The sequence below is a fragment of the Rhyacophila brunnea genome, unplaced genomic scaffold, assembly GCF_057557595.1.
Source record: "Rhyacophila brunnea isolate RB1 unplaced genomic scaffold, BYU_Rbru_1.0 scaffold_20, whole genome shotgun sequence".
Classification (NCBI taxonomy): Eukaryota; Metazoa; Arthropoda; class Insecta; order Trichoptera; family Rhyacophilidae; genus Rhyacophila; species Rhyacophila brunnea.
The window spans coordinates 4,082,984-4,098,177 of NW_028232860.1; the positions used below are offsets into that span (position 1 = coordinate 4,082,984).

General features: G+C 33.2%; 1 protein-coding gene across 1 annotated transcript; it reads right to left on the minus strand.

Moving 5' to 3' along the window:
- Window positions 1-10,913: 10,913 nt before the first annotated feature.
- On the minus strand, window positions 10,914-14,129 carry mr (anaphase promoting complex subunit morula). The gene has a single exon (XM_085948066.1). It carries the CDS (start codon window positions 13,998-14,000, stop codon window positions 11,628-11,630), a length of 2,373 nt encoding a protein of 790 aa, XP_085804192.1. The 5' UTR covers window positions 14,001-14,129; the 3' UTR covers window positions 10,914-11,627.
- Window positions 14,130-15,194: the final 1,065 nt, after the last annotated feature.

The window sequence follows — 15,194 nt, forward strand, 5'->3', positions numbered from 1 at the left end:
GTATGCAACACCTTGAGTACAATAGACGGCTAAGTTTTATTTAGTCAAAACTGCTTTGCTATGTTACCGCTTACGTATGCCTACTTCACTAATGTGTAATATTATTTTTATAGGCGTTATCTTTGTACAGTCTTATACTAGATTAGTTCACACGAATAAATGGTGTTTTTTTATGGAATATACTATTCACGGTGTAATCTATGCCAGCTTTGATCTCCTGACAATCATAATTTTTCATCAGGAGCGCGACAACCCGGTGTGGGTCTTGCCTTCCTCCAACAACTCTTTCCAGTTCGGTACCCCAAATAGCTCCATCTAACCAGTGAATTTTTGGCCCACCTCTTCTGCGTATTATTGAATTGCTCGATATTACTCTCTTTTTCATACCGTGCACATGACATAGCTAGCGCAATCTCCCAATCTTAACTGATTGAACTACACTGCAACCTTTATACACACTGTAGAGCTCAGTATTGTATCTTCTCCTTCATTGTTAGCATCCATGATTAGTCCAATATACTAAAAAAAAATTCTTTCACCGTTCTTAATGTCCAGGTATCTGAGGCGTAAGTGAGTTCAAAAGCTCTTGCAAAACGTGTTTTTAGTTTGGCAAGAAGTAGCCAGAATTTTAAGTAGTATTTGCTCTTCTTCTTAATTTCCTCTATGATCTCATTATGTCAGTTCATGAGAAATTCCAAGTAGACGAAAATGTCGACTATATCAAGCTTGTACCAATGTAAAATTTAGTTGTCGTTTTTCATTGTCTGACAGACAGGCGTGTATTTTGTTTCGCCTGGTTTATCTATAGGTCAAATCTGCGCCGAGGGCTCTAGTGTTGTATATGCCTTTTTCAGTGCCGATTCTAACCGTGTCCGGAAACTTGTACGTATGCAGTTCTCCGTATCACACTTCACCGTGAAATGTTGTATCGGAAATATATGGCCGTATATTAAAGACCGTCCAAATTCTTTGTGGAGTATAGTACTAACATAAAATCCATGTCTAAATAAAACACAGTTCTTGTCGGTTTACACTTACACGTACAGGAAGCCAGCAGCAAACAAATTTTGAAAATAGCCGGTATACCTGTTGTATTATTTATTAGGTTAGGTTAGGTTTTCAATCTTGAATTTTTTTTGAAAGTTTTCCCAAAATCAGCTATGTAAATTGAATTAATATTCATATTGATACTAAATTGGAGACCGTATAGTATACGGTCATCTCTTTCCGATAAGAAAGCTCACGGCGAACTGTGCCACGGTGAAATGTTTTACGTACAATTTACATGTAACAGATTCTAACAGGTCTATGTTATCGATATTAACATATGCCAGCAGTGGCACAGGTGTAGTAATTATTATGTCAATGATACCTGCATCCCCTATTGTCTCTCCCAGTGCAATATAAAAGAGCGGGCAAATAAAGGCTTTGCCTAATGTGTATTCCATAATAAATTAATATCAGTCTTTTTGTTCGTTGTTTTGAATCTATTTTCTTGGTATAAAGTTACAATAGTATTAGAAAGCATAATTTATACGTGTAAGTGTTTCGGTTATACTTAATAGTTCGCCGAGTATTTTGTATTAACATTCTAACTTAATAGTGCATAAGAAAATGTTACAATATTGTCGTATTTATTTTTGTACTAAGAGTGATGTGACCTTGGTGTCACCAGTGGGATTATTATTTGGAAGAGAATAAATATTTTGTAAAAAAATATTCATTTCATTTCAAAATATTCACTTTAATTAGGCTGTAATCGTCGTGGATACTGTAACAGTGATTTAATAATTTTGTTTTTTTCTAATGGGTGTTTCATTTCGATTGCAAAGCATAATATTTTACAGATTTAGGTTTCGTCTATAAATGACGTCACGTGATTTTCGGTATTTTTTGACCCCTCTCCATTGTTATACTTTGTTTCAATCCCCCCCATATAAATTACATAACTTTATATAAGTGATTTCATTATAATTTTCTTAATTAACAATTTTTTTTATTCAACGAATAATTGACAAGATTTAAGAATTTACCTAACATTCTAATTATTGAACATACATAATGACGTCGGTTAGTAATTAGACTAATATCTACCTTGATTTAAAATACAAAAGCCGATTGTCAATAGTGGCTCAATTTGGAAAGCGCTTCAGTGAGCATTAAAAGCCAATAGTTAAAATTTGTCACAATTAAATATGGCTCCTTTGGCATGGTGGTCTATGCTCGTGGGCACGATACCCGAGAGATGCAGGTTCGATCTTGCGGGGTGTCTTACTTTTTTCAAAAATAATTTTTTCTATTGGTTTCAATATATTTTCTCAGAAGTGATTTCAAAATTATGTATGTTCAATAATTTTCTTATTTATTTTATTAGTTTTATGATGTTACATCATTTACAACCCCTTATGGCGTGATGTCATATATGGACGACCCCTTATATAATTTTATGGTATACATAACCTCAAAAACATAATATTAATTCTTAGGCTTTTGAAAACCTGTGATGATAATTCATTAAAATATTGATTTCACTTATTTTTGTTTAATTTCTTTTTTGTTGTTTAAAAAAATCAATTATTTTGGCCCTCCACTGAGTGGTGGTTACTCCAGTTGGTTGTTAGCCGTTCATTCATCACCCCAAATACTTTTTCGGGAAAAAAACTACGTCTGTGCTTGATCCTCGATTTATTGGCTGCTACTCCACTACAAGCGCATTTACAAATATTAAAACTAATTATTCAGTTATTGATAGTCATTGCTTCTTAAATTATTTCAACGGGTTTATTAACACATTTATGTGTATATAATATGATTAATGCATAGTATAATAGGCAGTGTTTTGTGTTAATGTATCTTTAAATTATTTATATGGCAACAAGTTGGAAACACCCAAAAGAAATATTGTTTCAATGGATAGTCAAGGCTTTGTGTACTTAAATAGGTTTTGTTAAAAATTTACAAGAATAAGTATGTAAACATTTTCTTATAAGAATAATATCAATATTTAAAATCGAATCAAAAGTGTACCGAAGAAGCGTGCATTAAATTGTAACGCAGGAGGGACCAATATATGGTGTGAAAAAAAACTATGTATTATTAAAAATATTGTCAGTTCGTGTTTTAGTAGGATAATCAAAATAATTATATCATTGAAATATGGATTAGGTATCGTAAGTGAATACTAGCTTATGATTGATGTAATATGGGTGCTGATTTATTTTTAAATTATTTAAAATCTAAGATAGATATTACAAATTGAAAATCAATCAAAAATGTTTAACTGTTGATAGCTTAATGTGACAAAAATATTGCCCTCATTTGTAAAAAAATAATTCTAACCAAACGATATAATATTAATGTTTTAGATGTCGTATGTCCAGTATTGAATGTTCCGAAAAAATCAAATACTAACGGTCTGAATCAATTGAAAATCAAAGAGAAATGGACATTTTACATATTTGAATGAGATAATATCAGTTACTCATATACCCTATTTGGACATACAATATTTTTATAGCATAATAGCGCCTGTACACGTACACAGATTTACTGCCAACAATAGTGCGTATAAATTTACTGTAAACATGTATTATCCTGCAGTTGGCAAGATTGCATGCATGAATCAAAAAATTTCGGAAGCTTCAGAATTACTCACTGTCAGCAGTGAATCCATGCATGTGTAAAGGGGGTATAATAGTTCCTGTACACGTGCATGGATTTACTTGTGCCAATAGTGTGTATTTTAAACAATCGTGATAATAACCGTTTACACGTAAAAGTGCTGACTGTCTCGTCAATCTCATTCTTTAAGAGTAAGCGAGACGTGATGTTGTCACTGCATGTGACAGGTCGTGAAAATCGGTTAACCTCAAATTGAGTGTGCGGTGTAATTTGTTTTTACTGGTAAATACATACCGTCGGCAGTAAATCCATACACGTGTACATGGGATATAAAGATAAAATTATCCCAGTAAATTTAAATACAACATCATGCATCATCATGGTTCTTTTGTGAGGGCAACATTTATTTACAAAATGACTAAATATTTTATTATGTACCTATATAATATACCTAAATTATTAATAATACTAATATAATAATTAATTACTGTTAAATAATACTATATCTATTATTTATATTATTTTTAAGGGGTGCTTAGCGTAAATATAATATTCAGGCTTGTTACAGATGTTTTTTATCGAGTTATTTATATTTTTCAACCATGATAATTGACAAGTAAATTTAATACATTCAATCTACCTACTTAAATAGAATTTTATTTTCAAAAATATTAAAATATGCAGTAAAAAACTATGTCATATACGTATTGTTACGAGTTGTCTAGCTTGCATCATGAATACAATATAACATAATCTTAATGATGTTATCACGTAATAAAATTAATTAATACATTAGATTAGACTACTTGTTAGATACAAACAAATAATCCTCTCTTCCATTTCATACAATATAGAAGATAAATCCGTAAGTCTTATGTTTATATTATCTTTAAAATAAACTAAAAATCTCTTCTCCCTCGTATGCTATGACATGTTATTTAATTTTCAACTGTTATACTCTAAACTTAAAACTTGTTTAATTACACTGTGAAACCTCTATAATTCGAAATTTTAAAACATTTTAATTACGAACTCTATGAATTACAAAATGTATGTTTAATTTTTGGTTCTGGGAAATGTCACCATCCCTTTGTCGTAAAATATCACTGCCTGAAGGATGCCAAGTAATGGTTAACGTCAACTATTACCGTAAGATAATAGCGGTAGTTTATCATATTTATGTATTGAGGCAGTTAATTGTTACACTAGGTTAACCGTCTGAACTGTCAAAAAGTGCTATGTTTTAACAGTAGGCACCTCTCTTGACTGTGTTAACTTTTAGAGCGATATAGACAGTTTAGATAACGGGTAGTCAACCTGGTCCCGACCACCCACTAGTGGGCTTTCCAGTTTTCATGGTGGGCGGTAGGGGTTTTAAAAACATTTTCATTATGTTTTCATAAAAGTCTCCGAGACAATATGGCAAAATAAAAAAATGCCTGCAGTTTATTGATACCTTTCCCTACCTCATAGATATCTTGTGAAATTAGGCTTTAGTGCTGTTAATCATATTATGACCGAAGAAATAAACCGCCTGAATATTTCCGAAAGAGGAGACCTATGTTTGTTGCTCACAAAAATTTTGCCAGATATCCAGTATTCAGTTTCGCAGCATCAGCCTCAGGGATCTCATTAATAATTTAATAAATTTGTAATTTCATCAGACTTCATGCTTCTATGTATGCAAAGTATAAATAAAAGATAGATTCAACTAGAGTAAGTTGTTTTATAAAGATTTAGTCTGCCAAAGTTAGCGAAAGTCTGACATAAAGCATTTGGTAAGTAATTATTATTATATGCTTTAACTTGCCGTAACTCTGCTTTATAAATTTTATTATGTAAAGTTACTTCCTTACTTTATCAATCACCATTACTATGGAACCTGTGGGCGGTTAGAAATTTTTACTACTAACAGAGATGTGGGCCGTGGGTATAAAAAGGTTTACCATCCCTGGTTTAGACGGCTAATTTATTGTAAAAACTATAATACTTCAATATATAAATATTATAAACTACCCTCGGTAACCGTTGATAGCAGCCTTGTGTATAGAATAGATGGATAGATAACAAAATGAAAATAGGCTAATTATAACTAAATTTGAATTAAAGAGGTTTTTCTGTGTATACATGTTATAATATATTTTTATTTCGGGTAATGTAATTCTTAACATTTGTAGCCTTGGCACCCCTGATCAATCGGTATTACTAAAGAATCTTTTTTTTTTATTCTATTGACACACTGATCTCTCGTGTTTTAAATGTTTAATGCGCATACTTACAATATTATGTTTTATTTATTTGGTCCATGGCGAATTTCTTAAGTATCTTGTAGTTTTCGCATTTTATAATATTAATTATTTTGTACAAAAATATTACTTTTTAATCGTACTATGTTTTACTATCTGTACTAAATTAATGCGTTCTATATCAATTTATAATAATTTAGAAAGCGTACTTTCATTGTCCGTAACGCGCATGTGATTTTATAATGTTTTAGCCTTTCCTCGGAATATATCAATATGTCAGTTCATGATAGGAAGAAAATAAAACATTCATACACTAATATTATGATAACTATGCTTGAATAGCAACAGAAATAATCTAGAGATTTCATTGAAATTATATAGATGCCCAAATAAACTATTGACTCTTCACAACTGATATCTTGCGAGATTGAATTGACATCAAGGTGATATTTACAATTCAATATTGCTGATGAGATTATCGTCTGTGATTATTTTAAAAATGTATATTGTATTTCCATGAAAACTTTATCGATTTATGTTGTCAATATGAATTATATAATTGAGTCGCTAAACTCGCTCTGGAGGTTTTTTTGAGTTATATAAGGGGTGTAGTTGTTAATTGTTATGTTCAACTACCCCCGTTATTATTTTATATCTGAAGGTTGCTTGTGTATGTGACATGTGTTGGGCAGCGTTGAATGATTACACAAGTTGGTATTTATATCGTTTATAATATGGCACAAATAGATTTGTTTTTATTACATGGCAGATATTATGAAGTTAATATTAATTAATATTATTCGAGTGTAAAGGTTTAACATAACTCTTTTAACTTGATAATTTTGAAAGGACTGAGCGTCCTTATAACCTCTACACAGACTCAAGGTTTCTAGACAACTGTCATTTCATTTCCGCCTCGCCACTGTCTATGCCCCAAACATGAGCATGAAAAACGTCATTGTCTGTAATGACGTTTCGAGTAAATCATGAAAAACTGTGTTGCGCATTTACGACGATGTTGATAGTTTAGTAGTGGTGGCGTTTGTTATAACGTTTGTGTCATTGTATGCTAAAAATCATGGTTTGAATCGCAGCGTCTCATTGGTCGGCTATGTAGAGTGGATTTAGTAACCTGTTATTTATCCTAGAGTGGATTTGGCTATTCATTTTGATTTTTTGACGTAACAGGGTGGAATTTAAAACTCGCACCTCGATACGCTGACCTATCGATATAGCGCATACGTACATTCAAAACTAATTTTATCTAAAGATGGCCCAGAGCGGCTTTGGCGACTGAGCGACTCAATTTGTTTCATGTATTATTGTTACAATGTGATAGTGTTTATTTGGTGAAGTGTGTTAAAATATGTTCCCAAAAATAAGCATCATATTATGTGAAGGAAGGCAAGAGGTAATGGAAATACAATAAACTTATTACTGAGTATAATGCTTAAAACTCCTGTCTTGAATTGACCTATTAATATTAATCGTCTGATTAATGGCTTTTAAAATCTGTTTCGCAAGAATGTTTACTTTTTTTAATTGATTTTCACGCTAGTTATAAGCTTAACTTATTTTGCACAAAAATGTTGAATTAAAAATTTGAATCTTTCGCCATATATTACATAAATTGTTAATTTCTACTGTGTACATATTTATTAAAAGTAATACGTCACTAAAATCCTTCTACTTTTATGCTAACGATAATATCACTGTGTGAACTTTGAGAAGTAGCACGATTAGTTGCCTTATAAGTAAATCTCAACAATATCTCATTAATCTATTTCGATGCATTCCTCTTTTTTATATTATTTTATTACTGTTCTTCATTGAGTGTTTTATTATTTTTAGATTTCTGAAGTTTCATTTTGAATGTTTTTTTTAAGAATTTGCTATAAACTCAGCTTTTATAATAATATTATTTTCCTTCTCACTTTCTGGCAAAACAAAAATTAATTTATCAAGAGTGACACACAAATATTTTTTAGCTGCTAATAATTATTGTCATTGCAATACCAAAAATACCAAATCAAGAGTTTAAAAGCATTAAATAATATCTATTATGTTATGGATTGACAGATCAAGCGATATATCCAAACAGTTTGGACTAAAACGGGATTCAAATAAACATTTAAACGCTTCCGGAAAGTTCTTAGTTTGCTTAAATTGGTAGCCATCATTATCAGTAGGCCAATAGTCCACGGCGGGTCCTAGCTTCTTCCATCTCTACCTCCGATCGTCCGGTTTGGTATTCAGGATTCCCTCGGCGGTTGGGCACTGCCTATTCTTGTTACACGGCCCGTCCGTCAAGAGTTTACCAAGTTTAACGAATGCGAAGATGCATTCTTCTTGCAAAAGGTTATAGAGATCTGGGTTATGTTGAATATACCATTTATCTCCTAGTATGGGCCCATATATCCTACGCAGCATCTTTCTCAAGGGTGTATTAATCGGATCGTACATCAGAATTTTTGTGTTACGGGAAAGGATATGAAATTTATCTGAGATTCCTTGCCAGAATTTAAACATAATGGTGGTGTATTTTTAACTTTTCGTTGTAGTTAATTACGAAGAGTAAGTTTAAACAAGCAAAAATATAATATAGTACAAGATGTGTTTCTCAAACACTTCCATAAATATTTTTTCTTTGTTGATTTAATAATTGTCGAGGATTGTGACTCCATTCAAAAGATCCTCTTGTTTTATTTTGTGGCATCTTTCTTTATTCCACCATCTATGCGGCTGAATGTTTTGAGAAGTCCGTACCATCTTCTGGCTTGCCTCTTCCATGTCGACTGTCAATTTTATGTTTCTGCTAACTGTAATTATCAGACATATTTAAGAAATGATAATTTGTTTTGGGAAAATGTCGTTTGATCTATCAATACATAACTCCATCTATATTATATTAGGTATACTGTGTTATTAGCACATTAGTTTGAGTAAATGTAAATAACCAATTGGTTATCAGCTGTAAACCACCAAAAATATTAGTGAAAGTAAACTCAATCCTATGCATTTTTTTTGTCAGTAATTAGACACTACGAGTGACTGTTTGTTAATGCATTTTTTACAGTACATATTCATTAGCACTGAGACTGACTTCCATCTGTAAATAAATATAACTTAACGTAAACTATTTTATTGATGTACCACTTAATGGTCACCCTTGAATGCTTCTAATTGTTAACAGTGTACCTTGATTTTTTTTAATAATTTAGCATAATGTAACAATTAATCTGCAATATTCTAATATTTATTCTGTTACTTTAGGTTGAATAATCATTAATATACCCTACTTACCTAATTCTTTCAAAATAAATCTGTTTCAAAAGTATATATTTTGTTTTATTTGAATTTCGATACTCTGCATCCGAGTTGTTTCCATTTACTGTTAAGGCGATGTCTTTACCTACCAGCGGTGGAGGGTGGAGGTAGGCTGTTAAGTAAGTGTGCACAATTTTGTCGGATCGCCCAAAGTATACCAAAACTATTACGGCTTGGTTTAGGCAGGATTTAATTGATTTTTAAAAACTAACTAACACCATCTGTAAATTGTAGTCTTAGTGCAATGAAAACAAATACGTATTGACTGACAAAGTTTAGTGTGCACTATTTATGGCAGATCTTAACATCCTACCTTCGCCACAGTTACCTACCAGAGGCACCTAACGGAAAAATACGAAGCTTGCAATTTGAGACATGATTAATAAATATGTATCTAAAAACATTAAAAAGTCAAAGATAAACGTACAATAATTATAAAATGTGAATTTGTCAAAGGACTTCATTATATAATTACATATTATATTTTATGGTCATATTTTTATTATTAAAATTTAGTTTATTAAGTTTTCTATGTTGTATCTAAGATGTTTTTGACTAATTCATAGTTTTAATATTTTTTATTTTTATTTTAAAAAACATCGATTTTATAAAAATATAAATGTGTATAACTTGACTCGAGTCATGACAAAAGGTGAGTGCTTAATCTATATTATTTCTTTCACCCAACAGTGATATTATTATTAATATTACTAGAAAGAATTAATTCTACATAATTGAAATACAGGTAACCCCCCCCCCCCCCCCCGTTCATCGCGGGGGATACGTTCTGGACATGGTCGTGATAAGCGAAATTTCGCGATCCCTGCCTCTACGTTTATTGTGCAAAATTTGTATACATACTGTCAAGTAATGCATTACACCCTCATTTTACAGCACTCACTCGCTCATAATGTTCGTTGTTCTCTTCTAACAATTCAACATGCATTGATTGTAAAAAGAAAGGGCTTTTTTGCACGGGAACAGATTCGGAGACATCATTTTTTAGGGACGTATGGCAGTCCATTTCCTGCAAATCTTTATTAGTTTAGGGTTCACGCTGTGATTTTAACAAAGTCTGAATATCATCTACATCAACACCTTCGATGCCTCTGTATATGGCTATAAGACTAATCTCTTCGATGATATTGTGAATATCATTTTCATAATTGCAGTGAACTTCAACAATTTCAATGAACAACCTTTTCCAAACACCCTCCATACACGACTGGGTGACTACGCTTCGTAGATGTTTCTGATAGCTTTCATAATATTAAATTGTCTCCACCAAACCCGTATGGCATCTCTATCATCAGTTTCTTTATTGAGTTGAGAGAAGAAGAGTTAGACGATCCTTGGATGCTTTAAATCCAGAAGCAGTCTTCTCCTCTATGGAAATAAACGTACATGTTGGCATTCGTTTCCAATAGAGTCCCGTCTCATCCACATTAAAATTTCCCCTTTTCACAATCTCCAGGTTTAAAAAAGATCGCGATATAATGAAACCGCACTCGCCGGGGTCGCGATGAACGGGGCTTATCTGTACCTTCGGTACAGTTAAAACAGTTTTAAGAGAGGACTATTAAATACGATAACATCTATATAATATACACCTTTTCGATAGTCTATTTTAGAGCCGAATAGAAACTTTTTCATTCTCATTTTACATTCATCACATTGTACTTACTACTCAGGAAAAAATAAAATATAACCAATCATGTACTTTGTATGTAATATTTATTACAAAATAAAACAATATTATTTACATGTTCGTAAGTAGAATTTTGACTGGATCTGGAGAAAATAGAAAAGACCAGACTATCGACATATTTAGTGCATGTAATAATATGAGTAAACAAAACTAGCAAAGTCCAACTACTTAAAACATAATGCTATTTAAGAGCGTACTTCAGTGAAACGGCAAATAATTTTCAACAGTAGGTGCGATGAAATTTCTCACTAGTCGCCAATCAGAGACCGACAGTCGAGGAGTCTGCACGTCGATTTGTTTTGTCATGGCATCGGATGAAAATATTCTTAAATTGTGTAAAGATGACTAAGAAACTTTACGTATGCACTTAAAAAAGAAAACATGTCAATGAATATACTATTATTATTAGTAATATAACAATAAACATAACATTAAATGGACGCATGTTGGATTTTTGACAAATTATATTTTGTTCGGCATGCGTCATTTGCACAATCCGCGCATCGCCTAGCCACGATCTTTTTAGACCATGCCTCAACTGAAGTATAGCCTAAAGCTATTCAGTTGCAAGTCGGTCTACCTCCAAATGCAGGATTTTTTTATATCTCCTGTGTTGAAATAATAACTATTCACAAATCTTCGTAAATACACAGCCTTATGAAACTTAATATTTGACAGGACACTGAAGCAGCTAACACCATGAAATGTGAACGAAATTAAGTTCTTCACGTTTTTGGCAGTTTGTACAATCCACCTTGTAAAACTAACTCATGATTGCGTACTTTTTTTTCTAGAAAATTTCTAAGTTCTTGCAAGTTGCATTCCACGCTGGGACCTTGAGATGCGAACATTTTCAACATTTTATGAATACGTTCCAAGGCCATGGATTCCAAATTAGTCAGCATGCCGACGATGTATGACCAGAAGACTTGCAGCTCACATTCTCTCTGGTCGTGCGCCGACGCCATAACGCTCTCTTCTTCCTCTTCGCAGACCATTTCTTGCTGGTTTTGCCGAGAAGGTGGCGCGGCTTGCGGTCTAGAAGGAGATTCATCGCCGTCTATGAGGGAATATTTATCAGCACCCGTCTCTGCGATCAGCCCCATCGATTGCCAATATATCATTCGGCGCCGTAATACTGTAGCGGGAACTTTCATGATTTGGCTCAATTCGTCGAGTCCCCAATCGGATTTATCTTGAAAATGCAATATTATCGTTGCCTGCATCGGGGATACCGACAAATCTAATTTTTTCCCGCCGATTTCGACTTCAATATTAACAGTACCAAGGTGAGGTTTCCAACAGAGGGTTCGGTTTCCTTTAAGAGCTTCAAAGGCCTTAGTGTATACGGCGAGATACTCTTTTATTTCCGGTCGAAGTTCGAGGGTTTCATCTTTGAACGGAGGCCAAAACTGTGCCGATAATATCATGGCATTTGACGCTACCTTCTGAGTCCCATTCTTTAATAACGGAAATTCAAAACCTTGTTGAATAAGTCCATTTATTCTCTTCGAATCGGAAATATCTTTTAACATGACATCACAAAAGTGCAATTGTGATTCTCCAAATCTAATTTTTAAAAGTTCTAAATATCGAATTTCTTTTTCAGCATTGAAAATACCTTGCGTCAATAATCTGTCGGCCAAAAGAGTCCTATATTCGTTCACGAAGAGTTCCTTGCTGCCGTATACATTGACGAGCATAGATATTATATCATTGTTGCTCCGATATTTAGATGACACCCCGGGGTCCGCCTCCACCGGATCCGGGCACCACTGATCCCATGGAACTTCTTCTTCAACACCGGTGGTGTTTTGAGCGATTCCATCGCCTCCCACATGAGCCAATTCTTCCGCTAATTCGCTTCCTGGTCCTTCTTCCGTGAGACTGCTAACAACACTTCGGACAGTATCATCTCTGGTTCGTAAATAATTCCTGACGGGTTGCGTAACTGTCATCAGTAAAACACCTGACGGATCTAAATGGCGCAGCGCTCTTATTGCGGCTATATAAGCGGTCAAAATATCCGGAGTATTAACGCCTGGGTGTAATAATCTTGTTTCCAACGCAGATTGCAACTTTCTGCTGAGTGTGCTCCTCAATTCTGTTTTGCCGAGGCATATTTTAATGTCTTCGATTGCAGGTTGCGAATCAGGGTATTCAATAATAATATTAAACAATTGGTCTATTCGTATTTTTGTGTATGTTTCGTACAAGAAATAAGTGAGCTTCTGCTTAAATTTTTCAATGGCGTCTTTGATATTACGATCGTCCGGAGGCGGTTTGGCTGATCCGGCGCAGTATATTCGTGTCAGCCACGACAAAACGGTACTTCCGAGCCAAGATTCTAATGAAGATATGTGAGAGACGTCGAATGTTCCTTTACACGATTCCTGTACGTGATTTTCAATTCTCAACTGTATCAAATTTGTCAAAACTTGCCCAGTTAATCTTTCCAACAATTGAAGATCCATCAATTTTCTGTTGGTATCGTGAAAGACTTTGACGATATATTGACATTGGCAGTCATTCTCCAATTCAAACTTGCATCCTCCACAGTGTAAAAGATCGTCGGTTATATCGCACTGTTCCGTTTCATTATCGGCGAAACTGAATACGTTCAATGAAATTTTATAAAAATCATTTATTATAAATTGATAGTCTAGCGGCAATTGCGAAAGAAGAGTCGCCCTGACGATCTGTTTAAACCCAGCAATAATATTGTTTTCTCCATAAATAGATTTCCGGTTTGGACAAGCGTTGTAAACTTTATCGAGTCTTTCCAGCATCGGAGCAAAGCGATATACCGTATCGTACAAGTCTTTAACGGAATTTTTGAACAGTTGGAATCCTTTAATTTCTTCATGACACTTTACAAACTTGCTCCAAAATTCAGGAGCTACCGTTTTCCTCAAATAAGTCTCTATGCTTGATAAAACCAATTCGACTATCTTCGTCTGAAGATTCATTTTTGTCAGTGTTAGCAATGTCAAATCGAATTCTCCCCGCGTACAGTCGCTCTCGAGGGTGTCCAGTAATATTGGGAATGCATTGTTAACTCTCATAGAAACTGAACTATTGGTAGACTGGAAAGTCATTGTAAACTATTGCTATTTTAGCAGCTGCATTAAATACAAAAAATTAAAACGCTGCACATAATAATTTTAACGTAAATTTGTAAACTTTGACAGTTGCGCTGACAGGCAGTACTGCCATCTTTTCAAAGTGGGATTATAGTATAGAGCATAGACTAATATACTTTTAGTATAGAGCCTCCAAAATTATAGTATTTGGGGAAAAAGTATAGTACGCGTTGTCGTCTGATTCTGTTGAAAATGTATAGGTTTTGTGTTTCTCAGAAAAAAAATTTAAGAAACTCCGAGACCCATTTTTATTTAGGTACCTCTTCCGACCAAAAATGCTTACCTATAAATTCAACAAATTTAAACCAAAGTCAAGGGATTTTTTTACGTTTTTCGAACATTTTTTTTTCCAAGTTCTACAAATCTTCTTATATTGCGAAATTATAGTATTTTGCACCAATTTATCGAACGAAAATATCAAAATTTTAGTACTTTTTACATATTTTTTCCGATATTCAAAATTATAGTATTTTGGGTGTACTATACCTGTTTTATATCGTACATAGTACGCGGACCAAAATGATAGTACAAATACTATAATAATTATAGTACGGTTGGCAACGATATTTTTACTCAAATACCTACTACCTAGGTACCTACCTAAAAAATAATATGTTTTGTTTCGATTTGTTTTATTTTGATCTCAAAACACCTCCTTAACCACAAAAATGATATGGTATTGTGTCCTTACCAAAGAGGTTGGTCTTTATCACATTTCGCGACTCGAGAACTACATGGTTCTAAGTGAACAACTGCAGCAAAAAAGTTATGGGCTGTTGAAGGTTTGATCGCTTGTATTTTGTTAATTGTGAATATTTTCAAATATTTTTTTGATTGAATATATCAATGATGGTACTGCTATGTTGTAACTATCAATAAAACTATGTTAAAAATAGTTTTTAATGGTTAATTTTATATATCATAAATTCAGTTAGAACTTTGTCCACCTGAAACTCAAACAAATCACCTTTACTACAAGGTTCTAACTGAAATTTGTATGGAAATCCTGGTGATTCAGGACACATAGTTTCACTTTTCATGTTAAAATAAATAAAATTCTTGAAAGTTATCTAATATAATATTTTTTTCCGGAGAAAATGATGGACATTGTTGGGAAATTTGGAAAAACCTAAATATTTTTTGTAATTT